At 40.3% G+C, this 27,462-nt stretch overlaps 2 protein-coding genes across 4 annotated transcripts in view; both read right to left on the bottom strand.

The window, feature by feature from the left end:
• Window positions 1-766: 766 nt before the first annotated feature.
• On the bottom strand, window positions 767-25,736 carry COQ3 (coenzyme Q3, methyltransferase). 3 transcript variants are annotated; one of them, XM_062186532.1, is made up of 8 exons: window positions 25,610-25,626; window positions 19,263-19,393; window positions 13,711-13,822; window positions 10,606-10,758; window positions 7,406-7,505; window positions 4,939-5,181; window positions 2,615-2,774; window positions 767-1,517 (listed from the first exon to the last, which is right to left on the bottom strand). In XM_062186532.1, exons 3-8 carry the CDS (start codon window positions 13,716-13,718, stop codon window positions 1,297-1,299), a joined length of 885 nt encoding a protein of 294 aa, XP_062042516.1. In that variant the 5' UTR covers window positions 13,719-13,822; window positions 19,263-19,393; window positions 25,610-25,626; the 3' UTR covers window positions 767-1,296. The 3 variants fall into 3 exon arrangements, with proteins under 3 accessions (XP_062042516.1, XP_062042514.1, XP_062042515.1); XM_062186530.1 differs by lacking the exon at window positions 19,263-19,393 and having other exon boundaries at window positions 25,610-25,736; XM_062186531.1 differs by lacking the exons at window positions 19,263-19,393; window positions 25,610-25,626 and adding an exon at window positions 24,908-24,995.
• Window positions 25,737-26,234: 498 nt separating this feature from the next.
• The window catches only part of PNISR (PNN interacting serine and arginine rich protein), a 33,268-nt gene continuing 32,040 nt past the window's right edge, over window positions 26,235-27,462 (bottom strand). The window contains exon 14 of the transcript XR_009865510.1: window positions 26,235-26,583. The gene's annotated coding sequence lies outside the window, so the exon portion shown is untranslated. The remainder of the gene's footprint in view (window positions 26,584-27,462) is intronic.

Raw genomic sequence — 27,462 nt, forward strand, 5'->3', positions numbered from 1 at the left:
TGTCTCTCTCTCTCACTGTCCACTCTGTCAAAAAAAAAAAAAAAAAATGCAACTTGGGATGCCCGTATCTCTTATCAGAGTGCTTTGGTTTGAGTTCTGGCTCCACTCCTGATTCCAACTTCCTACTAACACACACCCTAGGAAGCATTAGGTGATAGCTCAGGTAATTGAGTCCCGGCCACTCACATGGGAGACATGGGTTGAAGTCTTGGCTCCTGGCTTCAGCCTGGCCCAGTCATAGCTGTTGTGAACATTTAGGGAGTGAACCAGTGGATGGGAGCTCTCTCTCAAATAAATTAAATAAATAAAAAAAATTTTAAAGACTCTTTCATGACCAAAAATTTTTTTAAAATTACTTATTCAAAAGGCAGAGTGACAGGGAAAGGGAGAGACAGAGAAAGAGAGAGATCTATCCACTGGTTCGTTCCCTAAATGGCTGCAAAGGCAAGGGCTGGACCAGGCCAAAGCCAGGAGCCTGGAAATCCACCTCAGGCTCCCACATTGGTGACAGGAACTCAAGTACTTGGGCCATCTTCCATCGCTTTTCAAGGCACATTAGCAGAGAGTTGGATTGGAAGTGTAGCAGCTGGGACTCAAGTCAGCACTCCAATACAGGATGCCAGCATTGCAAGCAGCCAGCCCCTATAACTGAATTTTTAAATAAAATAAAATTTTAAAAACCAATCCTTTCTACTTAAAAAAAAAGACCATAAAACATTTAAGGGACCATATACAGAAGTACAACCAACATAATCTGAACTTCTTGACTTTAATGTTTGAAGCCAAATGCAGCACATATTTAATAACTCATTTGCTTTACAACTAAGTAAAATTTAAAGAAAAAAAATATATATTATCTTCCCAAATATAATACAAAACTATACATGGTTTTAATCACTCAGAAGTATAACTGCTTTTAATTAAAACCAAATGAAGAGGAACATTAGATGATATAGATTCATTTAAATTAAATCAAATTACAGTATAGTATATGCATACATGCAGGAAAAAGATATATAATCTATAATATAAGAAGAAATATGCATACCCTATTTACATATTAAGGGCTTAGGAACTTAAACTCTTAGATCACGTAATACCTTGACAAAACCTTTTTATCCATAGAATAATCTCTTGAAAGTAGCCTTTAGATGAAATAACAAAAACCTCTGTCCAATAATGTAGCCCTCTTTATTCACCTTCTTCATGATTCTCTCTCCAAGGATAAGCTATAGACTTTTTGTATTTGTAAACTTCAGACGTTCAAGTCCCATCACTCCAGTCCTCGGAGACTATTCATTTCTTCAGCTCTTCAGGCACACCAGGGCTTGGGGAAGTGTTAGCTTGGAGCTCTTCAGTATCCTCCTTTAAAACAAACTCAGCAGACCCTGGGTGTTCCTGTACCATGGATTTCACAGCATGAGCTGCATAATTAAGACTGGTGTTTTCACTCCAATGCCAGTAACCTGAGAAGGGATTATAGAGCATTCCTGCCACAGTTTGAAGTGATAGACCATCTGAAAAAAAATATCAGAAAGAGCAGAGGTGATGAACATTTACTTTCCAAGTGCCAAGAGACTCCCGCAAGTCTCCATATTAAAAAGGTTTCCTAACGTAATGGACACAAATACTGTGTAACCAGAGATCATTGTTTACTGCAGGGTAGAACACAAACTCTAAAGCAGACTGCCTAAGTTCAAATCCCAGGTCTAGTCCCCATTAGATGGTGTCTCTGGGCCAGTCACTTACCCTGTTTGAATCTCAGCTTTCTCACACATACACACCATATATCCTAGAACTGTTGGAATTAGATACGCATGGAAAGTAGCAGAGTGCATGGAATTCATTAAGTACTCAATAAATACTAACTGTTATCAGAAAATGCCTTCCAATAAGATTGCTCCCATCTTTAAAATATTTCAAATATTTTTTCTACTGTGTATGCAACAGTTATAGAATCTATAGAACTTACTATGTTGCTATGTAATATTCCAAATAAAGTCATGTTTATTAATATACTGTTACATGAACAAAAAGCCTAAGAAAAACATGAGTCTAAGTACTCAGCAGGAATACCAAATGCCAAATACGTATCACTACTAACAGGAATTCAACCCAACAATTAAGTGCTCACTATGTGTAATGTAAAGCCAAGCCAGGTACAATGTAGGAAGTATGAAAAGGAGATATAGCCTTTCTTTAAAGGAACTTGTAGGCCAGGAAAAACACCAAAATAACCATAACATACAGTGTGCTATAAATAATAAAAAACACATTAAAAACGTCATAGAAATTCAAAATATATGTGAGTGCAGAGGAATCAAGAAAAATATGTGCAATAAGCTGACAAGAGCAGGACTCAATGGGATAAGCCAACAATGTGTAAGTAATAGACACTTCTACCTGCCCTGAATTAGGTGCACACAGTTAGAAGGATATGGTATATACTCCTTATTCTTAACTTCAAGAAGCTTATGACATAGATGAGGAGATGAGACAAACACCCAAAAAACAGTGGCTTATTTAGTTAAGTGCTAGGTTATGAGATTAATAATCACAGGTGCATTAAAAGTTCTGTTAGACCTTGAAAACTGGAAAAATTCTTAATACTTACTTGATTCCAGAATGCTCTCTAGCTTTTCAGGTGATACAAACTTCTCCCATGTATGAGTACCTTTTGGTACAATACCTGCAATTTGCTCTGAGAAAACAATTCCTAAGGCATAGGACAGTTGTGTTTTGTTGATTGTAGTAATGAATAAAGAACCACCAGGCTAAAAGTAAAGATGTAAAGAAGTAAAACTTTAAAGGTTAGGAGCATCAGTTAGGTAAAGACTTGTCCCCCCTCCCTCTATTTCCTTTCAAACAATTTTTAAAAATATTTATTTATTTATTTGAAAGGCAGAGTTACACAGAGGGAGAGACACAGAGAAACAGAGATCTTCCAGCTGCTTGTTCACCCCCCAGATGGCCACAATGGCTGGGACTGTGCCAAGCTGAAGCCAGGAGCCTGGAACTCCATCTAGGTCTCCCAACTGCATGCAGGGGCCCATTGATTCAGGCCATCTTCTGCTGCTTTCCTAGGCATACCTGCAGGGAGCTGGATCAGAACTGGACTCAAATCGGCACCCATATGGGATGTTGGCACTTCAGGTGGTGGCTTAACCTTCCACACCACAACATGGGTCCCCCTTCCAAATAACTGAAGTGCAGTTAAGATGCATATATGAATAAAATATAATTTATCAAGGGCTGGTACTGTGGCACAGCGGGTTAACGCCCTGGCCTGAAGCACTGGCATCCCATATGGGCACTGGTTCTAGTCCCAGCTTCTCAACTTTCAATCTGGCTCTCCGCTATGGCCTGGGAAAGCAGAAGACGGCCCAAGTCCTTGGGCCCCTGCACCCGCGTGGGAGACCTGGAAGAAGCTCCTGGCTCCTGGCTTCAGATCAGCACAGCTCCAGCCATTGTGGCCAATTGGGGAGTGAACCATCGGATGGAAGACCTCTCTCTTTTTCTCTTTGCCTCTCCTCTCTCTGTGTAACTCTGACTTTCAAATAAATAATCTTTGAAAAATAATAAAATATAATTTATCAAATTAGTATGTTTTTTCTCTTGGGAAATTCTCTGTTAAATGTAGTCCATAACACATGCTACTAGAAGTTGGTGCTGTGGCACAGTAGGCTAAGCCTCTGCCTGAGGCACTGGCATGACAACTAACAAGATACGGTTACTGAATGAAATGCAGGAGCCAGGACTGGGTCCTGTATCCAAAAAACCAGCGTTAGCAGAAGAATTGATGGAATTTTATAAGTTCTGAGGTGCAGTTAAGAAGTATAATGCAAACATTCATGTCTTAGTTTTGAGTACTGTTCATGGGTTATGTCCAGGGGCAGGACTGCACTGGAAAACATGAGGCTCCTCGGGCCCAGAACTGAAATAGGAAACCTTTTTTGGAGCAAGCAAGTGCAAGTCGGCACCTGAAAGTGTTTCCTTCAATCTTGTGCCCTTGGGGCCTCACTCAACTCATCTCTTATTTCCCAGGGTTCTGATATGAGATATTAATGCAAGGGGAACCCAGGAGAAGGAACAATGGCACTATCTTGGCAAATCTTCTACACATCCAAAATTACTTAAAAATAAAGTGTTATTTTTTTAAAGCTCTATTTTGATATGGGCTAATCATTTCATTCTTTTAGCTTTGACCTTAAGAGTATTTCCTCCTAGCCACATAAACAACACTGTGAACATACTAATAATAATTCTTTAAGGATGTTGATTGAAAGAATTCAAAGGACTAAATCAGAAGCAAATTATATAAACATAATAAGCGAGGCGAAAACCCAGACTTGGAATAAAAAAAAAATTCTAGCTCTACGCCCCAGTGGAACCTCTCACAAATCCCAAATCCACATAGGTCAAAGGTGATGGCAACCTCTCTTTCCTTCCTCACCTGGTTGTAGGTAAGAACATATGTGGTAAGTGCTCTTACACAAGCTGAAAATTGGTATACATACATCACATACAGAGTTATATAACTAATGCTATTTTGGTGAATTTATGCTAATGACTGTTTTCAATTTTTTAAAAGTATTCATCTAAATCAATTTCTTGATAATTGTCATTCAATATCTATTAAGCATTTAACCCAAAAGATACAACTGGAAAAATACTACTAAAAATGTTTGTTTTCCAGTGTTCAGGACCATCGTTTTTCAAGATCCCTGGACATCAAGATATTAATAGGGTACTAGGATTGAGGACAAACTGAGAAACAGAAATCGTCTCCAACAGATACGCTGTCCTCTAATCCTAGCTTTTTAGTTCTTTCTCTCCTATACCTTGCCTGCTGGACTGCTAAGATATTGTGCAACATCTTATTGCTATGGATACAAACACACACTTAAAAAGCTAACAAGTAAATTCTGTCAGTCTTACCTTTAATACTTGACAGCAGCACTGTATAAACGTTTCTAAATCAATCACATGCTCCACAACTTCAGAGGCTATAACTGCATCAAATGTTCCTATAGTCTCTTCCACAATCTCCTCCAGGGAACACGCTCTGTACTCTAGCCTCTTATCCAGGACTGGATCAAATGATTTATGGTGCTGGGCTGTTTTAATGTTCTCATCCACAGGATCAATTCCAATAACTGAAGCCCCAAGTCGTCCTAGAGGCTAATGGAATAAAAGACTGTTACCCTCAGGAAGAAAGCAGAACATGTGTTAGCAATAAAAAGCTTATCAAAAATGAAGCAATGTTAACCATGACGTGATAATTACTGGAGCTCATTTATGGGTTCATAGAAGTTCATATACCATTCTCTCTAGTTAGAATACATGTGAAATTTTTTCATAATAAAAAGGTTAAAAGTAAGAGTCAAAAAAACAACAAAAAACATTTACAACTACTTAAAAATAGTGAATTTTTTCTAGATTCTCTAGATACACTTATACACATGTAGCACAATATTACTTTATTTAAAATGCAATAAATTTAACAGGCCATTATAAAAACAGCGATTATTTATATTTCTGAAATATTCTCATTTTCTAAAGAATAATTTTTCTTAGTACTCTTGAGAATAAATAGAAATAATTCTTCATTCTTTCAGCTTTTGTATTCAGTCACTTCTCATGACATGTCCAAGTTTTTTTTTTTTTTTAAGATTTATTTATTTACTTGAAAGGTAGAATTACAGAGAGGAGAGAAGAGGAGAGGCAGAGAGAGAGAGAGAGAGAGAGGTCTTTCATCCACTGGTTCTCTCCCCGGATGGCCACAACGGCCAGAGCTACACTGATCCTAAGCCAGGAGCCTCCTCCGGGTCTCCCACATGGGAGAAGGGGTCCAAGGACCTGGGCCATCTTCCACTGCTTTCCCAGACCATTAGCAGAGAGCTGGATCAGAAGTGGAGCAGCCAGGTGCCCATATGGGATGCCGGCACAGCAGGCAGCGGCTCTACCTGCTACACCACAGTGCCGGCCCCTGACATGTCCAGGTTTTTAAACACAAGCTTAATTTTAATCAAAACTTGCATACTATTTTATAAAATGAAGTTAGTCAACAAGCTGAAAGTATAAATCACATTAATTTTAGACTAACCTCTGTAATAATATGAGGCTACTTCAAAAAGTTTATGGGGGCCAGCACTGTGGTGCGGCCCCACATATTCTTGATTGCAAAAATGTTATAACTGATATGAAAAGAAACCGGGCCACTGCCAGGTACAAAACATGTTTTCTGTGCATGTGCAAACTTGGCAGTCCATGGGAGGCCTCTGTGAGTGTGACTGTGCACATGGCTGGGTTATAGACCTTGACAGTACTACATCCCACTAAACCTTAACTACCATTTGTATCCCATACTCTGCCTTAAAATACTTTTTGAAGATCTAATTATGATGCAGCATTGAAACAAAGCATTTCTGTATCAACAGAAGAACTCAAGATAGAGCTGTAAGACATACATTTCCTATAAGCTAGAGCAAAACGCCTTGTAGAAAAAATGACTACTCTTCCAAGTATTCCAAAGCACTGAAGAAGGGAAGAATAGGCAAAACACCTAGTTAGCCTTACATTGCACATAAAACAACAGAAATTTAGTAATTTCTTCAAATAGATCACATAATTTTCAAAGCTATTTGAATGATGCATGCCTCATTTTTTATTTAAAAAATTCTTCAGGTATGGCGCTATGGCGTAGTAGATTAAGCCTCAGCCTGTGGTGCCAGCATCCCATATGTGCGAGACATGGAAGAAGCTCCTGGCTCCTGGTTGCAGATCAGCCCAGCTCCACCATTGCGGCCATATGGGCAGTGAACCTGTGGATGGAAGACCTTTCTCTTGCCCCCTCTTTGTCTATAACCCTGCCTCTCAAATAATAAGTAAATCTTTTTTAAAAAAAATTCTTCAGTATAATTTTCTGAAATTTCTAGATGGTTTTAAAAAGAAAAAGCTTTCATAATAATAAAATATTAAAATAAAGATTATTTTAAATGAATATTATTTTTTAGAAAAACAAATGAGGCACAACTGCAATTTTTTTTAAAGATTTATTTGTTTGAATCACAGAGTTACAGAGAGAGAGGAGAGACAGAGAGACAGAAATTTTCCATCTGAGGGTTCACTTACCAAATGGCCATAATGGCTGGGGCTGGGCAAGACCAAAGCCAGGAACCTGGAGCTTCTTCCAGGTCTCCCAGGTGGGTGCAGGTGCCCAAGGATTTGTGCCATCCACTGCTCTCCCAGGTGCATTAGCAGGGAGCTGGATTGTTAAGTAGAGCAGCCAATCTTGAACCAGCATACATGTAGGATGCTGGCATCGCAGGCAGAGACCACAACACCAGCCCCATCAATATTTTTATCTTGGTTAAAAACAGCAGAAAAGCTGTAATTCACTTACTTCAGCTAATAATCCACCACCACAGCCAACATCAAGAATCTTCATCCCAGACAAAGGTTTTCCAGGCTGGTGATCATCAACTGCTTTCAAAAGATTATCTCTTTAAAATATTTAAAATATACAAAAACAAATGATTAATTTTATCAATGAAAAGTTTTAAAAGCATACAAGTTTCAAGAAAATATTGGGGCCGGCATTGTGGTGTAGCAGGTAAAGCTGGCACCTGCAGTGCCGGCATCACGTATGGGCGCCAGTTCTAGTCTAGGCTGCTCTACTTCCAATCCAGCTCTCTGCTATGGCCTGGGAAAGCAGTAGAAGATGGCCCAAGTCCTTGGGCCCCTGTACCTGCATGGGAGACCCGGAAGAATCTCTTGTCTTCAGATCGGTGCAGGTCTGGCCATTGCGGCCAATTGGGAGTGAACCAGCAATGGAAGACCTCTCTCTCTCTCTCTCTGCCTCTCCTTCTCTAACTGTGACTTTCAAATAAATAAATAACTCTAGAAAAAGAAAGAAAATATTAACTCAATTTTAGTTGGGTTATTGTTATTTTTACGTAAACAGGTCTTTTATTTTCAGCATTAACTTACTTATATTTAATTTAGAAAACATTTTCAATAATCTAAAGCAGAAGCTTTAAAGCTCTGAAATAATCTAGTAGGAATCAGGACTTAAGGGAGTGACCCAGCAGATAGATTTCTCTGTGTCTCTCCCTTTCTCTAACTCTACCTTTCAAATAATTATAATAAATCCTTTTTTTAAAAAAAATCACTGCTTTAGTAATAACTTAGAAAATTTTTCAAAATAATCTAGTTTAGATTAACCTAATTTTATTTGCTTGAGATTACAACACCGGAGGCATCTATTGGTTATAACATCAACATTTGTTAGCCCAATCTCAAGGCAGCAACAAATAGGTTGTTTTACAGGGTTACAAGTAGCAGATGGGAGACTTATATTTTCATAATTTGCCTATATTTCCCTCTAAATGAAATCTCTTTTAATCTTCCAAATCAGTGGCATGTAAACAGACATCCATACCAACATAAACTTAACTCTAAGAAAATAATAATTGATTTTTAAAAAAGATTGATTTTATTTATTTGAAAGAGAGAGGTAGAGCCAGAGAGAGAGAGTGGTCTTCCACTCTGCTGATTCACTCCCCAAATGACCACAAGGGCCAGAGCTGAGCTGATCCGAAGCCAGGAGCCAGGAGCTTCTTCCAGGTCTCCCATGCAGGTGCAGGGACCCAAGGACTTGGACCATCTTCTATTGCTTTCCCAGGCCATAGCAGAGGGGTGGATCAGAAGAGGAGCATCCAGGACTAGAACCAGCACCCATATGGGATGCCAGTGCTGCAAGCTGGGGCTTTAACCTGCTGTGCCACAGCAAGCCCAGATAATAGTTCTTTAGCATAACAAACATACATAAAAACACATAAAGACAAAAGTAATTATGCCTGTATAGGAGGGGACCTCAAAAAATTCATGGAAAATGGAATTAAAAATCACTTATTTTGATGCAAAAATTTGGAATCCAGGCATATTTTTTCATCACACACAGTTTCCATGAATTTTTTTAAGATCTCTTGTATGCACAAATTTCAAATATTTTTACAAGAAATGAACTTACCTTTTAGTTCCATTTTTAAGTACCCTTGTATCAAAAGATATTATAAACTCATAAATTGGACTATATATGAATTTTAACTGTATTTATATTAAAATAAATTTAATTCAAAAAACATGATAATGGTTAAGTAGATCACTTTGGAATGTTACACAGAAAAGATCTATTTCTAATAAAATTCAATACATTTTCAAACAGCAGCCAAAATGACTCCCTTAGATCAATTCTGATACTATCACTTTCCTTTCATAGCCTCCAATTATGCTAAAAATAAAAGCTAAACTTCTAATAATAGCTTGTACTTCATTGGGTGATCTGTATTATGCAATGTCTACATAAAAAAGTAACAGTATTTGAATAAAATAGACTTAGTATTCAGTAGAATCACCTGGAAGTTTCGCTAAAATACAGAGCAGTAGGTCCAGGATGGGATCTGAAAATTTGCAGTTTTAATGAGTTCCCAGGTGCTACTGATGTTGCTGGTCCAGGGCCTATACTTTGAGAATCAGGGATCTAGCCTTAGAGAACAATATTCCTACTTTTCTGTGCCTTAGTGTTTCCACTATACACTGATTCAGAGGTAATAAAAAGATATTAATATTTTCCTTTTTCCTACACTGATTCTGAATGAACCAGCCAAAACTAATGAGGAAGTTCCTTAAAAGCCAAGTCTGAAACTGACAGTCTGCAGTCTGTGTCTGTTACAGTGCCTTGCCATATCAGCTGCTCCAAAATGTTTGCTGAATAAATAAATGGAGAGCAGATCAAAGGAACAACTTTGTCTATACAAGCCCTGATAAACCTTGCCTGTCTTTATTTCTCACAGTGCATTATAAGTTCATGAAGCACATGGATTATGCTTCATTCATCTTAGCAGCTTTCAGAGCTTAGCCATACCTCTGTACAAGGAAAGTCCTCAAAAAATATTTTAAATCACACAGTCTCAGCAGTATTTCCTGTATCAGAACTTGGGTGAGCACTGACGTCACACATAAGAGTGTTAGTTGTTAAATTAACAACAGGAGTCACTGTGCGCTAACTTCCCATGCAGGACCTCTGTTCTCAAAGAGTTGTATTATGAGAGTTAACTGTAAAACTTGTTCTCAGATTTATTTCATTTTAGTGTAGTAAGTGGAGGATATTCTTATGTCTCATAAGTTTTTAGATATGCCTAAGGACCCAACACCATTGCTTGTTTCTTTAGGTGCTTGTTAAATTAATGATAAAACTTATTCTCAAAGGGAAAAAAAAGTATATTATCATGAAAATTAAGTAGGAGGAAGCGTGCGAGTAAGGTAGGGAGGGAAGATGGGGTGAAGTGTCATTATGTTCTTAAAACTATATGTATGAGATACATGAAATTTGTTCCATTTATAGAAATTTAAAATTTTAATTAAAAAATTTTTAAAATTAATGGCTTGGAAGACACTGAAAAGAATCTCCCTAATTTTCAGAGCAAACTTAAGATGTAGCATTTTGAAGCTAGGTATAAACTAAGAGAAAAATGAATGCAAAACCAGATAAATTCTTGAACAGATACATTTTAAAAGACTTAAGAGTTTCTGGTGTGTTACCTAATAAATGGTACTCTCAGGTCGTTCATAGAGTGAAGAGGTGCATACACTCCTTGCTCATCCCACCACTTGTGAGCCAGGGCCTGGAAGGTTTTTACCTCACTGCTATCAATAGTAGTTTGTGAAGTACTGTACAGTCTCATCCAAGGGGGCCTAACAGGTGAAAACAAAAAGCCAGGAAAATACTGACATTAAAAAACAAAATGTAACATGGCACATTTTATTTAGAATGATATTTATAATTTATTAGATTCTAATGTTCAGTTTTGATGCTTCAAAACCAAGTTTTCTTATAAGACATGTACTTTTTTTTTAAATAGAGAAACCAAATAAGTTGCTTTAGAAGTTACTGCAGAGACAGCATTGTAATACAGTGGGTTAACTTTCCTACCACTTGCAATGCCATCATCCTATGTCAGAGTGCTAGTTCTAGTCTCGGCTGTTATGCTTCTTCTTTTTTTTTTTTTTTTTTAAGATTTATTTATTTATATGGAAGTCGGAGTTACACAGAGAGAGGACAGACAGAGAGAGAAAGAGGTCGTCCATCCACTGGTTCACTCCCCAGTTGGCCATATGGGCCAGAGCTGCACCAATCCGAAGCCAGGAGCAAGGAGCTTCCTCCAGGTCTTCCCAAGCAGGTGCAGGGGCCCAAGGACTTGAGCCATTTTCTACTGCTTTCCCAGGCCATAACAGAGAGCTGGGTCAGAAGTGGAGCAGCTGGGACTTGAACCCGTACCCTTATGGGATGCTGGCACTGTAGGCGGAGGCTTTACCCACTATGCTACAGCACCGGCCCTGGCTGCTGTGCTTCTGATCTAGCCTCTGCTGTCCATATGGGAGACCAGGATGGAGTTCCAAGCTCCCCGCTTTGGCCTGACCATTTGGGTAATTAACCAGCACATGGAAGATCTCTCTGTCTCTCCTTCTCTCTGTAACCTCTGCCTCTCAAGTTCAATAAATCCTAACCAGGTCTCCCACATGGGTGGCAGGGACCCAAGCACTTGGGCCATCGTCTGCTGCCTTCCTAGATACATTAGCAGGAGCTGGATAGGAAATGGAGCAGCAGGAACTTGAACAGGCCAGTGTCTCAGATGGCAGCTTAACCACTATGCCACAATACCAGCCCCAAATAAAGAAATCTTTAAAAATAAAAAAAAAGAAGTAAGTTACTGCTTAAAATAGAACTTTGTAAAGCTTATCCTTTTGGGTCATACTAATAATATGCTTCAATTACTGAGCATCTACTAAATGCTAAGCGCTGTCTGAAAACTCTGCATGTTAGCTCATTTAATCCTTCCAACAACTCTATAGTAGGGGCTATTATTTACCCCCATTTTACAAATAAGAAAAAGGAGACTCACGTTAAGTGCTTAAGCCATTTCCACTCCATTTTACTCCATTCCACTGCTATCATCCTAGTCCAATTTTCCATCCATCATCTCTTGCCTGAATTATTGCCCTCACTTACCAGTTAGTTTAGCTGCTTCCTATCTCATCCCCTTCCAACCTGTTCTCAACGATGCTACAAGAGTGATTATTCTATAACATAAATCTGATATTATCTTCCCAGTGCCATTAGGAAAAAGGTCAAAATCCTTACTGTGGCTTATAAAGCTGTGAATTATTTATTCCCTAGTTCCTTCTGCAAACTCCCATCACACTATTGTCCTCATTCTCCTCACTGCACCCACAGGGGCCTTCTGTCAGTTCTTTGAATTGGCAATCCTTGCTCTTTCCTTAGGTACTTTGAATGTGTTGCACCTTGTGCCTGGGATAGCCTTTCCCATCCTCCATCCTCTCCCTAATTAATTTCTTCACATCTTTCAGCTCTTAAATGGAATGTTATCTAAAAAGTCTTCCCTGATCCTCCAAACTGGGCCATTTTCCACCTATTTTAACTCCACATTGTCATAAAGCTGTGTGATTATTTGGTCTATATCTGTCTCCATATGGACCATAAGTACTATGAAAGCAATGCTTACCATTTTATTCCTGACTAGTGACTAGCACAGCTCCTGCAATATAGTGCTCAAGAAACATTTGTCAAATAAATAATATGAAGGAAAAGGCGCAGAAAGGTATTTAATTTGCCTAATTTTTAAAAAGCAAATGGGATTAAACAGAAGCTAACAGAGGTTAGACAGATCCTACACTGAATTCTAAGTCATAGCACAGTAAGCACAGTTCAGGAAAATCCTCTAAATGTAATTTAGATAAATGAGTAGTGTAAGGTTGTTAAGAATGGTATTGTCTTTCAAATTCTATGCTTTTTTAGTTTCATATGCATATAGAGACTACATTCTCTATTTATTACGTTTTTATTCTTTTAAGAATCAAGTGCCATTCTTGCTTAATATTAACTTAGAAATATTACCCTCCTTTTCTATGTTTACTGCAAAGTTTCACCAATTTACAGCTAATATATAACAGATAACAGCAGGTGGCTGCACACATAAACCCATTCTCAAGGGAGCTCATTTACAATAGCAGGCACTTAAGAAAAAAAATGACACTCAAATCTCAATGCTATACAATATGTTTCACAATGTCAAAGACTGGTTTATAAAATACAAACACAGAAAGGCATTATTTTGACTCAGTCTTACCACCCAGAATGTACAGTTATCTGCCTTATAATTATGTTGCACCCAAATCATTTATGATTTAAAAACTGCATTATCTGTGAGCTATAATAAGGATATTATAAAGAGGTGAAAATACTGCTCCAATAATAGAGTCTTATATTAAAAACAAAAGCTAACTCTGAATCTGTATGAGGATCCTTCAAAAAGTTTGTAGAAAATAGCATTAAAAGATAAACTTCTTTTGGTGCCAAAGATTTTGAAATCCATTCATTGTTTTTTCTTAATACACATTTACCACGAACTTTTTGAAACTCCTCATATTAATTTATCAACTTTTCTGAGGGCTTGAAATTTTCCAAATTTTAAAGTTGTTAGAAAATGAATTAAAGATATTTAAATTAATAAAAATGACTTTAATCAACCCACATGAGCTATTACTCTCCAAGTTTATTAAATATAATCAATACTAAAGAACTATTAGACTTAATTATGTAAATATTTGCCTCGGTGATAAACTCACCTTTTCATTCTATTTAAACAAGAAAAGGTCACCCCATAGGATCTGGACCATATGGTTCTGTATTTATTGAATATCCATGGTTTAATTTGCAGGGTCCAATCGGGCTGATTCACTGAATAAATTGAAAAAAAAATTAAATATCTAGAGAAAAGTTCTGCAGAGTAAGAACCTCTGATATGCATGCAATTTAAGAAATTTTATTTATATGGTAATCTTATGTTATACCACAACTGATAAACCGGAATTTTTTTTCTTAATTTTGGATTTTGTCTAAAATATAAAGGTCTTGCATTCTGCCATTAACTCTAACAAGATATTTCTGAAATTATAATTAGCAAAAATAAGTAATGCATACATAAAAGATTACATTAGGCTTTATATCCACATTATGATGCACAAAATTACAAAATATGATATTCAAATGCAAACTGTTACCTTTTAAAACTAGGTTGAAATTAATTCTGAGATTATTTGCCAAAACTAGTTTGAATTCTCTTAGTAACATGAAATGGATTTTTACATATGCTCAACACCCTTTACAGAAGAAAACAATGTGTATATAAGAGGATAATTCAAAAATTTTACAGAAAATGAAATTAAGATTACTTTGGTGCAAAATACTTTTTTAACTCTTATTTAATGAATATAAATTTCCAAAGTACAGCTTATGGATTACAATGGCTTTTTCCCCACCATAACTTCCCTCCCACCCACAACCCCCTCCTCCCGCTACCTCTCCCCTTCCATTCACATCAAGATTCATTTTCAAGGTGCAAAATATTTTTAAATTGTGATAGTTTTTTCATAATATGTGTTCTCCATGAACTTTTAATCCCCCCCCCCCCCCAACACACACACACTTTGGGGCTGGCACTGTAGTGTAGCAGGTAAAGCCACTGGCTGCTGCCGGCATCCCATATGGGTGCCGTTTCAAATGCTGGCTGCTCCACTTCCAATCCAGCTCTCTGAAATAGCCTGGGAAAGCAGGAAGATGGCCCAAGTCCTTGGGCCCCTGCACCTGTGTGGGAGACCCGGAAGAAGCTCCTGGCTCCAGATTAGCACAGCTCTGGTGGTTGCAGCCATCTGGAGAGTGAACCAATGGATAGAAGACCCTCCCCTCCCCCGCCTCTTTGTAACACTGCCTTTCAAATAAAGAAATAAAGCTTTTTAAAAAATCCCTCATATGTCTAACACCCTAACATAAACATTCACCCTGTTTCTGTTCAAACTTACATAGAGATCTGCTTTATGAACCACTCTACCACAGAAAATTCGGTTGCTCGATAAACATTTAGACAAAGCAAATGTTATAGCAAAGAGAAGTACCAAGAACAAAGAGAAACACTGTAGCAAAGCAGAAGGGACAATGCACCAAGACGATATAGCAATCCTAAGTGTATATGTACCAAACATTGTAGTTTCAAAACACATGAAGCAAAAACTGACAGAACTGAAAGGAGAAATTAATACACAAGTATAGCTGTGTACATCAATACCCCTCTCAGTACTTGAAGAGCACCACAAGTCAGAAAATCAGCAAAGATGCAGAATAACTGAACACCACCACTAATCAAGAAAATTAAATTGGGCCGGCGCCGTGGCTTAACAGGCTAATCCTCCACCTTGCGGTGCCGGCACACCCGGTTCTAGTCCGGTTGGGGCGCCGGATTCTATCCCGGTTGCCCCTCTTCCAGGCCAGCTCTCTGCTATGGCCCAGGAAGGCAGTGGAGGATGGCCCAAGTTCCTGGGCCCTGCACCTGCATGGGAGACCAGGAGAAGCACCTGGCTCCTGGCTTCGGATCAGCGAGATGTGCCGGCCGCAGCAGCCATTGGAGGGTGAACCAACGGCAAAAAGGAAGACCTTTCTCTCTGTCTCTCTATCCACTCTGCCTGTCAAAAAAAAGAAAAGAAAATTAAATTGAAATTTATAAGACACTACACCCACAGAACAACAGATTATACACTCTTAGAAGCAGTCACAAAACAGTCATATTCATGGACCACATCCTTTATCATTAAACAAATATTTAGGAGTGGATGTTTGGCCTAGGATTAAGATGCCCAAATCCCAGCTTTGGTTGTTTTTGTTTGTTTTTTTTTTTTTTTTTTGACAGGCAGAGTGGACAGTGAGAGAGAAACACAGAGAAAGGTCTTCCTTTACCATTGGTTTACCCTCCAATGGCCGCTGCGGCTGGCATGCTGCGGCCGGCGCTCCACGCTGATCTGAAGCCAGGAGCCAGGTGCTTCTCCTGGTCTCCCATGCGGGTGCAGGGCCCCAGGACCTGGGCCATCCTCCACTGCACTCCCGGGCCACAGCAGAGAGCTGGACTGGAAGAGGAGCAACTGGGACAGAATACAGCGCCCCGACCAGGACTAGAACCCGGTGTGCCGGTGCCACTAGGCAGAGGATTAGCCTATTGAGCCGCAGCGCCGGCCCAGCTTTGCTCTATCTGACGCCAGCTTTCTGCTAAGGCAGATCCTGGGGAGTAATGGTGATAGTTCAAGTGATTGCATTCCTATGGTGACACCTACATGGAAGACCTGCATTGCATTCCTGGCTCCTGGCTTCAGCCCCAGTTAGGAGCCATTGTGAGCATTTGGGGAGTGAACCAATGGATGAGAGTTTTCCCTCCATCTATCTGTCCCACCATCTCTGTTTCTCTGCTTCTTAAATAAATAATTTAAAAATAATAGTCAAAAACAAATCTTCACAATTTTAATAAAAGTGAGATCAGGGTGAGTATCTGGCCTAGTGGTTAAGACACCACTTGAGACGCCCATATCCCATATCAGAGTGCCTGGATTCATGCCTGGCTCTTTTCCCAACTCAAGCTTCTTACTGGTCCAGACTCTGAGAAGCAGAACTTGGGTCACTGCCAGTTGTGGAAGAAATCTGGTTTGAGTTGTGGCTCTTAGAACCAGTTGTGGATCCTGGTTCCAGATCCAACTGGAGATTTTGGGAGTGAATCATAAAGTAGGAGATATTTCTCTAACAAATAAATTAATAAAAACATTTTTAAAAAGTTAAATGATACAATATACTTTTTTTTTTTTTTTTGGACAGGCAGAGTTAGACAGTGAGAGAGAGAGAGAAAGGTCTTTTCCGTTGGCTCATCCCCCAAATGGCCGCTATGGCCAGCGTGCTGCGCCAATCCAAAGCCAGGAGCCAGGTACTTCTTCCTGGTCTCTGATGTGGGTGCAGGGCTCAAGCACTTGGGCCATCCTCCACTGCCTTCCTGGGTCACAGCAGAGAGCTGGACTGGAAGAGGAGCAACTGGGACAGAATCCAGCGCCCCAATCGGGACTAGAATCTGTTGTACCTGAGCGAGTGCAAACAAAGGAGCTCCACATATTGATAAAATTTGATGGTCCTTTATTGCCGGAGGTGGAGAGTGGGCTCATGCCCTAAAGAACTCTCGACCCTGAAGCCCAAAGCAACAGGGTTTATAAAGGCAAAAACCACAAAATCGGGAGGGGAATACATGGTTACTGGGGTCAAGCTGACCTAAAACCTATGCGAAACTAGTATCAATTATAATCTTGACAATACCAGTTACAATCTTAACAATTCCAATTATAATCTTGACATTAATCCAGGTATTGGTTTTAATCATATGTAGGACATAGACAAATTACATTTTTATCATTAACCCAGGTGTAGCCTATCCACTTCTAAGCTTGAGCGATCATGCTGGGGGTTTCTGTGCTCTGCCAAGTGTGATGTAGTGGACTGCTATTGTCCAGCTGTTTTAGATCATAGTTTCAGACCAGAGTCTCACGGTGTGGGGGGGCACCTTCCCAGAATGGAGTCTCAGGTTCTCCAAAATGGAGTCCCTACTGTCAAGGTGCTACTTCAAATCCAGGGTGCCAGTGCCGCAGGCGGAGGATTAGCCAAGTGAGCTGTGGCGTCGGCTGATACAATATACTTTTAAAATCTATTTGAGTGGCAGAAATGGAGAGAAACAAACAACAGAGTTCCTGCCTACTGGTTTACATCGATATGCTCCCAGTGGCCAAGAACTGGGGTCACATGGAAGCTGGGAACTCAATCTGCAGCTTCCATGGTGATAGCAGGACCCAACTACTTGAGCCATCATCTGCTGCTTCCCAGAGTTTGCTCTGGCAGGAAGCTATTATTGGGAACCAGAGCTGGAAACGGAATCCAAACACTCCAACATGGGACACTTAACTGGCATCTTAACCACTAGACCAAACACCTATCCCCAAAGCCTGTATCTGTTTTTATTTTTCAGTTTTTATTTATTTTCAGGTAAAGTCAGATGGAGACAGAGAGAGAGAGAGCGAGCGAGCAAGTGAGCGCCTCCATCTACTGGTTTACTTTCCAAATGCCCACAATGGCCAGGGCTCAGCCAGGCTGAAGCCAGAAGCCAGGAACTCCATCCAGGTCTCCTATATGGGTGGCAGGGGCCCAAGCACTTGAGGAATCATCCATTGCCTCTAAGGATGCATTAGCAGGAAGCTGGATTGGAAGCAGAGCAGCCATGAATTGAGCCAACATTCTGATATGGGATGTGGGCATTGCAAACAGAGGTTTAACCAGCTGTGTCACATTGCTCACTGATCTCCCCACCACCAATATATTTTTAACAGTAATGGAAAGAGAAATAAATAATGAAGATAATATACAAACAGTAAAACACCTGGAAATTAGAAGACACTTTTTTTTAAGATTGACTTATTTATTTGAAAGGCAGAGTTACAGAGAGAGAGAGAGAGAGAGATCTTCCCTCCACTTGTTCACTCCACAGATGGCTGCAATGACCAGGGCTGGGACAGGTGGAAGCCAGGAGCCAGAAGCTTCTTCCGGGTCTCCCATGTGGATGGCAGGGGCCCAGGGACTTGGGTCATCATCCACTGCTTTCCCAGGTACATAAGCAGGGAGCTGGATTAGAAATGGAGCAGCCAGGACTCCATCCAGTGCCCATGTGGAATGCTGGTGCTGCAGGAGGCAACTTAATCTGCTGCACCACAGCACCAGCCCCTAAATGACACACTTCTAAATAATCCATGAATGAAAGACAAAGTCTCAGGAAATTAAAAAAAAAAACTGAACTAAAAGAAAATAAACATACAATATATAATATCTAGAGCATAGTTTACAGCAGTACAGCAGCAGTCCTTAGAGGGAAATTTATAACACTACCTATTTATTATAAAAGAAGAATAGCCTCAAATGAACAATCTAAATTTCTTCCTCAAAAAACTAAAAAAAGGAAAGCACAATAACTCAAAACAAGAAGGAAATTATAAAGATAAAAGTAGAAATAGTGCTGAAAATAAAACAAAAACAAAAAACATCAAACCAAAAGATGAGTAATTACAAAGATTAATAAATTCATAAGTGAAAGAAAAGATAGGCCGGCACCACGGCTCAATAGGCTAATCCTCTGCCTAGCGGCACCGGCACACCGGGTTCTAGTCCCGGTCGGGGCGCCAGATTCTGTCCCGGATGCCCCTCTTCCAGGCCAGCTCTCTGCTATGGCCCGGGAGTGCAGTGGAGGATGGCCCAAGTGCTTGGGCCCTGTACCCACATGGGAGACCAGAAGAAGCACCTGGCTCCTGGCTTCAGATCAGTGCAATGCGCTGGCCGCGGCAGCCATTGGAGGGTGAACCAACAGCAAAAAGGAAGACCGTTCTCTCTGTTTCTCTCTCACTGTCCACTCTGCCTGTCAAAAAATTAAAAAAAAAAAAGAAAAGATATAAATTACCAATATCAGGAATTAAAGAGGAGATATCACTATAAACCTGACATATATGGAAAAAATAATAAACGAATACTATAATCAACTCTACACACAAAATTCTACAATTAAGACAAAATGGACTCATTCCATGAAAATAAACAACTAAGACCCATGCAAGATGAGGTAGATAGCTTAAACTGTCCCAGAATTACTAAATAATCAAATTCAGAGTTAAAATTTTTCTTGCTTCACTGAGGAATTCTACTAAACACTTAAGGAATAAATAACAACCAATTCTATCTAGTCTTCCTTCCATAAAACAGAAGATTGAGGAATACATAACCCATTTTACGAAACCAGCATTACTCTAACACAAAACCAAGATGAGGAAGTACTGCAGGGGAGTTCCAAGATGGCGGAGTAGAGTGGGAGCTTACTGCTCTAGCCCAGGAGAAGACAGTTCAAAAAATGTGGAGATAGTGTAGTCTCAGGGAAGAGTTAGGGGAAAAACAGCATAGGCAACTATGCAAATTAGAGGGACATGGTGGACCTACATGGAGGGCAAGGGCACCCATGGCTCAGAACTCCAACAGCCTCAAGCCTACACACCAGCATTGGAAAGTAAGGTGAGACCAGACAGCAGTAGCCCAAGCCACTGGCTTAAAAGTGACAGGAAGAGCCTAGAAAGAACCAGGCTTGGAGCCCTGGTTGGGAAAAGTGTACCAGCCAAACTAGAGAATAAAGGTGGGGGGGGGGGCAGTACAGACACATTTCTCTCTCTCAGATCACTTTACAAAGGGGTACTGTGACAAGTCGATAGAGCAGGCTCCATTTTGGACATACATAACAGCTGCACCAGCTCCTGTCTGCCCACAGCAACCAGCGGAGGGGAGACTCTTGACTCTGGTGGGGAGAAATAACAGGGGCTAGGAGCTTGTGACTGTGTGAAGCTTCTGAACTGGGAATGTGGAAAAAAAGAAAAAAAAAAAACTGAGGGTGTGTGGGAGGACTCACGGTGTGGCTGGGACTTTGAGCAGTCTCAGTTGGAGACTCCACAAGCTTAAGGGTTCCTGTTACCTGGTGAGAGACACTGCTGGGGAATCTGAACTTATACTAAGGACTGCATAGATCCTTTGTGTGGTTCCTGGGATAGAGCTGACAAATATTTTGCCCACTGGGGTTAAAGCTCAAGCTCTGCTCTCCACTGAGAGCTCAACTGAGCAGAATATACCTCCATTCTGATTTAAAAAAAAGAGAGAGATTTCCCATGCCAAACCTGGGTATGTCATCTTAGGCACACCCTTAACCCTGGAGATCCAAACAGAGCTTTCTGGCCAGGCCTACTACAAGCCTCTAGAGATTCACTGAAAACAGACATTCCACTTATCTACAGAGTCACAGTACAAAGATAAAAACTGCCACAGCCAAAAAAAAAAAAAAAAAAAGAGTGGGAATAAGAGAGGGAGGAGATGTACAGTTCAGCACATGTTCCCTCAGACTTACCCCTAAGGGTAAAACTAAAAACTTGCCATGGGACTCCAAGTCCCATTAAGTTGGCAGGTACCAATGCCATCTTACTAAAGTGATCATTTTAGGTGCATAACTGATCATAAACATAGGAATAAGTGTTAAAGGGATCACATAAATAAGACCAATTGTCTGCTAATAATAATAGATAGAATTAAAAAGGAGAGAATGACCCATCATGGGAAGCAGACCACACAGCAGACTCATAGAATGACAAATGCTCTAAACAGCACTCTGATCTGAGAATCAGCCCTTAAGTCTTCTTGATCTTGCTGATAAGCCCACGAGAGAATTTCCGGCATGGAAAACCAAGACACTGTGGCAAAAAATGTTCTACATGAAGGATCTCTTGTGAGAGCCCAGTGGAAAGAAGGGGCCATCAAAGAAGGATGTACTTTTCTCTGAAGGGAGGAGAAAACTTCCAGTTTGCTTATAGCCCTGTCTAAATAATGTCAGATTTTGTGTACTCAAAAGGCTCCCATAGCCTTGGCAACTTTTATGTCAAGAGCCTCAGGTGATCACTGACATCATAAATAAGAGTGTTGTTAAATCAACAACAGGAGTCACTGTGCACTTACTCGCCATATAGGACCTCTGTCCTTAATGAGTTGTACTATGAAAATTAACTGTAAAACTTGTTCTCAAAAAGTACTTTATACTTTGTGTGTGAGGGTACAAATTGTTGAAATCTTTACTTAGTATATAATTGGTCTTCTGTATATAATTAAAAACAAATCTTAATGAAGAAGGGGGATAGGAGAGGGAGTAGGAGGTGGGGGGAGTGGAGGTGGGAGGGCAAGTATCAGGGGAATAACCACTGTATTCCTAAAGTATATTCATGTACCTATGAAATTTGTGTTAATTAAATAAAAGCTTTCTAAAAAAAAAAAAAAAAGAAAGAAAGAAACAGAGGACTAATAAGCTGGACCAGTAGATGAAAGTGTGTGTATAAATAAAGATTCCCCTGTGACCTCACATATGAATGAGGTCATGCTGGGAATTCCCTCTGCAGGAATCTGGACTGACATGAGTTCCATATATGCACTCATTTGTTTATCTTTTTTTTTGTATATTTTAATAAGTAAATATTTTAGGTTGTAAAATTGACTCCTAATTTTCATATAATTAAAATCATAAGAAATTCCAAATCTGAAGAAAATAAAGAGCTGAGTGTTCAGTACTATAACTGTTAGCCTTTTCAACTTCTGAAATACTATTGTTAATTTCTTTTCATTTGTAAATATATCACATTGTATTTATTTCAGGAGACTGCAAAAAGAAAAAAAAAAAGCAAGACATATCATGTTCTTTCTTGGATGATTCAACATAATAAGTACATCAATTCTCCACAAATTGCTCTGTACATTCATCATGATTCCTATTAAAATCCTAACAGTCAATTTTTCATAAATACAGATAAGTTGGTTCTAAATCATATATGGAGGGCCAGTGCTGTGGTGTACCGAGTAAAGCTGCCACCTGAAGTTCCAGCATCCCCTATGGGCACCGGTTTAAGTCCTGGCTGCTGCACTTCTAATCCAGCTCTCTGGTATGGGCTGGGAAAGCAATACAGGATTATCCAAGTTCTTGGGCCCCTGCACCCTCAAGAGAGACCCGGAGGAAGCTCCAGGCTACTGGCTTTGGGTCGGCCCATCTCCCGCCATCGTGGCCATTTGGCAAGGAACTAGCAGATGGAAGACCTCTCTCTCTGTGCTTCTGCCTCTCTGTAATTCTCTGGCTCTCTGTAACTCTCTGCCTTTCAAATAAATTAAAAAAAAAAAAAGATAACATTTTAAAAAAATGTATATGGAAAGGCAAAAGAAATAGAATATTGAAAAGGAAGATAAAGGGCTGGTGCCGTGGGCACACTTGGCTAATCCTCCGCCTGCGGCGCTGGCACCCTGAGTTCTAGTCCCGGTTGCTCCTCTTCCAGTCCAGCTCTCTGTTGTGGCCCGGGAAGGCAGTGGAGGATGGCCCAAGTGCTTGGGCCCTGCACCCGCATAGGAGATCAGGAGGAAGCACCTGGCTCCTGGCTTTGGATCAGCGCAGCGCCGGCCGTAGCTGCCATTTAGGGGGTGAACCAACGGAAGGAAGACCTTTCTGTCTCTCTCTCTCACTGTCTAACTCTTAAAAAAAAAAAAAAAAAAAAAAAGATTGAGTTCAAGTGTCACCTTCCTTATAACTTTAGGTAGCTAAATTTAGATATTATTAAAGAATTACATAAATTGTGATATACAATTAAGGATATATAATTATGATGATGAAACTGAGCCTCTGAGACTGAGAGGACGTGCCCTCTTCTCAGTGACAGCCCCTCATCTCCCTCATGCCTCCCCTATTTTAGAAAATGAATCTTTCAGTGATCAATATTGCCAGAATTCTCAAAGCTTTAAGTCACCTTACCACAATTAAAAGAAACTGAGTTTGTACTAATGCTACTGATTTCCTCCCTACCTTGAATCTGTGATCATCTTGGTATCTGAGGTTCTAAAGGAATGGGAATGTTTTCCCATTTAATTCATCTAGAAGTCACTTATCATTAGGTACCACGCTGACAGTGAACAAGACAGGCAATAGATCTTTTTCTTCTTGCAAATACTTTATCACCTTCGATCACTGCATTACTCCCCTGGAGCCTAGATTCCCCTGCCTCCATCCCACTTTCTACCCAGCTGCTGAGTGTTATTTCTCAAACCTAAGTCTGATTCTGTTTCTTCTTCAGTAATTTGCACTGTCCTCAGTGTGAGGTCAACCCTAGGTGGTGTACCTAGCTTTTCATAAGGTAATGGCCTAGAAAGGTTCTTACTTCATACCTTGCAACTCCTTGCCCTCACCTCTTGACCTCCATCTATACAATTTACTTTTTAGGGAACACTTTGCATTTTCTCAAAAACTTTCTCACAGATTCTCAAACTTGTCCTCTGGCCTTTTCAACTGCTTCTAAAATTAGCCAACTCCTTCAAAACAGTTCTCTAAATAAATCTCAGGCAAGAAGTTTCCCTGAATGGCTAAGATGCTCATTCTACATTCACCCTACAAAACTTGGAAAGAGCTTATATTGTACCTTTTCTAAATAGCGGTTGAACGAAAAACAGTTCAGACAAAAATAAAACTACATGAGGGATGATAGAAAATCACCTGCTCTACCACAGGCAATCACTGCTAAAATTTCAGTCTATCTCTATTCTCTCTGTATCTCTAGCTACATCTATACTTGCAAGTTCATAATACACACTGATCTGTAACTTGCTTCTTAACACTATAACCTAATCATTTTGCCATGTGGATGCAAATACTTTTTTTTTTAAGATTTATTTATTTATTCAAAAGTCAGAGTTACACAGAGAGGAGAGGCAGAGAGAGAGATATCTTCCATCCAATGGTTCACTCTCCAGATGGCCCCAACGGCCAGAGCTGCCCTGATTCGAGGCCAGGAGCCAGTAGCTTCTTCCAGGTCTACCACGTGGGTGCAGGGGCCCAAGGACTTGGGCCATCTTCTACTGCTGCCCCAGGCCACAGCAGAGAGCTGGATCGGAAGAGGAGCAGCCGGGACTAGAACCGGCGTCCATATGGAATGCCGGCGCTTCAGGCCAGAACATTAACCCACTGAGCCACAGCGCTGGCCCCGCAAATAGTTTTAAATATTTTGTATTGACTGCACTTTTTTCACAAGTGCCAACTCTATATGTGGCTGTTAGATTGTTATTTTTTGCTCATTACATCCTAATCTTGGCTCTGTCCTAACACTTACTGATCAGAACTTTGAGATATTATTCATTTTTAAATTCTCAGTGCGCCTAACACCTCTGTCATACCGTCCTTTTCGTACCATATTTGAGCAATATGTTTTACGTAAAGGACGAACTTAAGTTTCTACTTAATACTGGACGTTAACAGACTGTCACCTACAAGCACCAAGTGCAGTTAGTTATTTCCTTAAGTTGCAAATACAGTGTTGGAGGTACCTATCTATCAAAAAGTAGTATACAGGTAGGCATTTATAAAGCCAGGAGGTTATGGGGCAGGATGGGACGCCAACATGCCATATCAGAGTGTCTCGGTTTGATGCTGGGGCTCTGGTTCGATGCTGAGAAGCAGCAGGCGACGACTCCAGTGTCTGGGTTCCTGCCGCACACGCGAGACCTGTACTGAGCTCCTGGCCCCAGTCTGCCGGCCTGTGGGAAACGAGCCAACGGAAGGGACGGATGGGAGCGCGATCTTTCGGAACAGTACAGCTCCCTTAAATTCTTTCTGAAAACAGTCAAGATACGCGCGAACAAAAGGCAGTTAGAACGCGATGTATAACCAGGAGAGACCTGTTAGCCTGTCTTCCCCTTCCTCCCCCGGCAAAGGAGGGGAGCACGACCTTGAGACCCCAGCACACACAAGGTTGGCCAGCTCAACTGAAATGAGACAAAGGCCGCTGGGCATATGGCGGCGGCCCCCGGGCTGCCTTCTTTCCGGCCAGTACCGCTAATCCTCAGCTTTTTCCCGGCGTCCGCGAAGGTGAGGATGGCACCCCAGACCCAGTGTTCCACTGAAACGAAAGCCGGGAGCTAGGACGGTTGCCGCCGACGGCGTGTGGAGTCCAGCGGCGGCTCCCCCTCCCGCGCCTGCGCAGAACCACCAGTCCCGCGGCGCGCCGAGCGGGAACGCCGCACACTCACCCGCCCAAGTTAAGCGAAGACGGTGAGCCGGTGCTTCACGGCAACCAGACCCAAGCACGCCTAAAAAACGAATGCCGGAGCCGCTCAGCTTGTGTCCTCCCGACATCCTGATGAGGTATGCCACCTCTTTTCCGGTCCCTCCAGCATAAAACCCCCAACAGAAACGTTCCGGGACCCACTGACGCCGTCTACAGCCGAGTGTCAGGACTGCATTAAATGTTACCACGTGTGTGAGAGTGTAGCGAGGTTTTCACGTTCGACATGTAGCACGTTGTCTATGCAATCAAACTATAAAATGTACTATTGTAAACAAACTTGGATATCCTCTATAACGCCTGTTCTTACAGGACCACCTCGAACTTTACGGTCAAAGCAGACATTCAGCCACTAATCTGCTGTGTTCTTTACTTTTGTGTAGCTTTTTCAACAGATATTCCCCCCCAAGGACATTTATATATGTCTGCAAAATAATGATTCTACTCAGAATCACAAAACTGTGGCAGAACCTGTTCCCTAACGGTAGAATTATTTCCCCTTTCAAGGCATTCAAGTATGACAAGAGGGCCAGAAATCCAAATGTAAAATTTATTTTCTGCAAGTGATCTGCTAATACCCTATATAGGATATTATAGTATGCAACTGTTAACACTCTATGCAAACTTCATTTAGCGCTTGAATATTGATCAGTAACCTTGTATCTAAATATATAAAAATCCTTTCCTTCAGGAAGAACAAGGATGTTTCCAACATTAAAAGGCAAAAAAATAATTCTACATTTTCAACAGGCAGGATCAAATCGGTGCAGAGTTCTTCGAATTAGTGAACTTTACTACTCAGAAATAGTGTTTCACTCATGGCTCCTTAGCTAAAATATTGACCTCCCAAGAATGACTGCAGACTTTTCAGTTGCTATGTCCTCTTCAGAGCTCCTCTCTTTAGATACAAGAACATCTCTCCCAATCAAAGCAAAAGTTCTGCACAAAAGAAAATTAAGCATGTTATATTTGCTGGAGTGACAAGGCCAAGGATAAATGTGAAGTGCAAGTATTATTAAATAAAGTTCTTAGCTTTATTTAAATGCACTGTACTTTGTACAAATATGCCACACTTTTCAGGGCTTTTAAGCCTTCCTGCTACATTTTCAATCCAACACCAGTGGCCCAGTGATTTGCCTTAACACTGACGGGAAGCAAAAGGCTTTTAAATCCTCATAACTAGTTTGGTTCATGTATGCACAAAGAGCTCATGGTACTTTACAAACATCAACAAAGAGCAAACCTCACACCTGACTTACATTCATAGTAGTGTTAGATATAATACAGTATATGGATGTATGTGGATGGTTTTGATTTCCCAGACTATCACTATGGCTTAGCCTACAAAATTTATTTCTATGTAAAACTAGTCTGCATTTAATAATTGTTTTACCAGAAGTGAAGTACTCCCAGCTAAGTTTCATCACTTTGAAACAGTACATATACTTGACCTACTACAATCACTCAGTTTGTTTTCATATTTATTAAAAAATTCCACAAAAATGGCCATTTAGAATAATTCTATGATAACTTACACTATTATAATCAGAATGTGGCAGATGTAACTAATGTTTTAATCAGTGATATGTGATAAACACTTAAGGTAGAAATTCAAGGGTAATTCAAAAAGTTCAAGGGAAATGGAATTTAAAAAAGGTAAGTTTATTTTGGTGAAAAAAATTTAAATCCATGCATAGATATATATATATATATATATATCTTGTATATGGCTAACAAAAAACTGATTTTCTCTCTTAGATTTTGGACATTACAACCAAATTCCACTTGAAACTGAACAACTTAAGGGCTAGAAGTGCC

The sequence above is a fragment of the Lepus europaeus genome, chromosome 3 (assembly GCF_033115175.1).
Source record: "Lepus europaeus isolate LE1 chromosome 3, mLepTim1.pri, whole genome shotgun sequence".
Taxonomy (NCBI): Eukaryota; Metazoa; Chordata; class Mammalia; order Lagomorpha; family Leporidae; genus Lepus; species Lepus europaeus.

Coding starts and splice junctions, on each gene's coding strand:
- COQ3 (XM_062186530.1), bottom strand. CDS start 25,715: ATGTCGGGAGGACACAAGCTGAGCGGCTCCGGCATTCGTTTTTTAGGC. Junction 13,823..25,609: donor TCTTCGCTTAACTTGGGCGG/GTGAGTGTGCGG, acceptor CAATTTATTCAG/TGAATCAGCCCGATTGGACC. Junction 5,182..7,405: donor GTGGTGGATTATTAGCTGAA/GTAAGTGAATTA, acceptor TTATTCCATTAG/CCTCTAGGACGACTTGGGGC.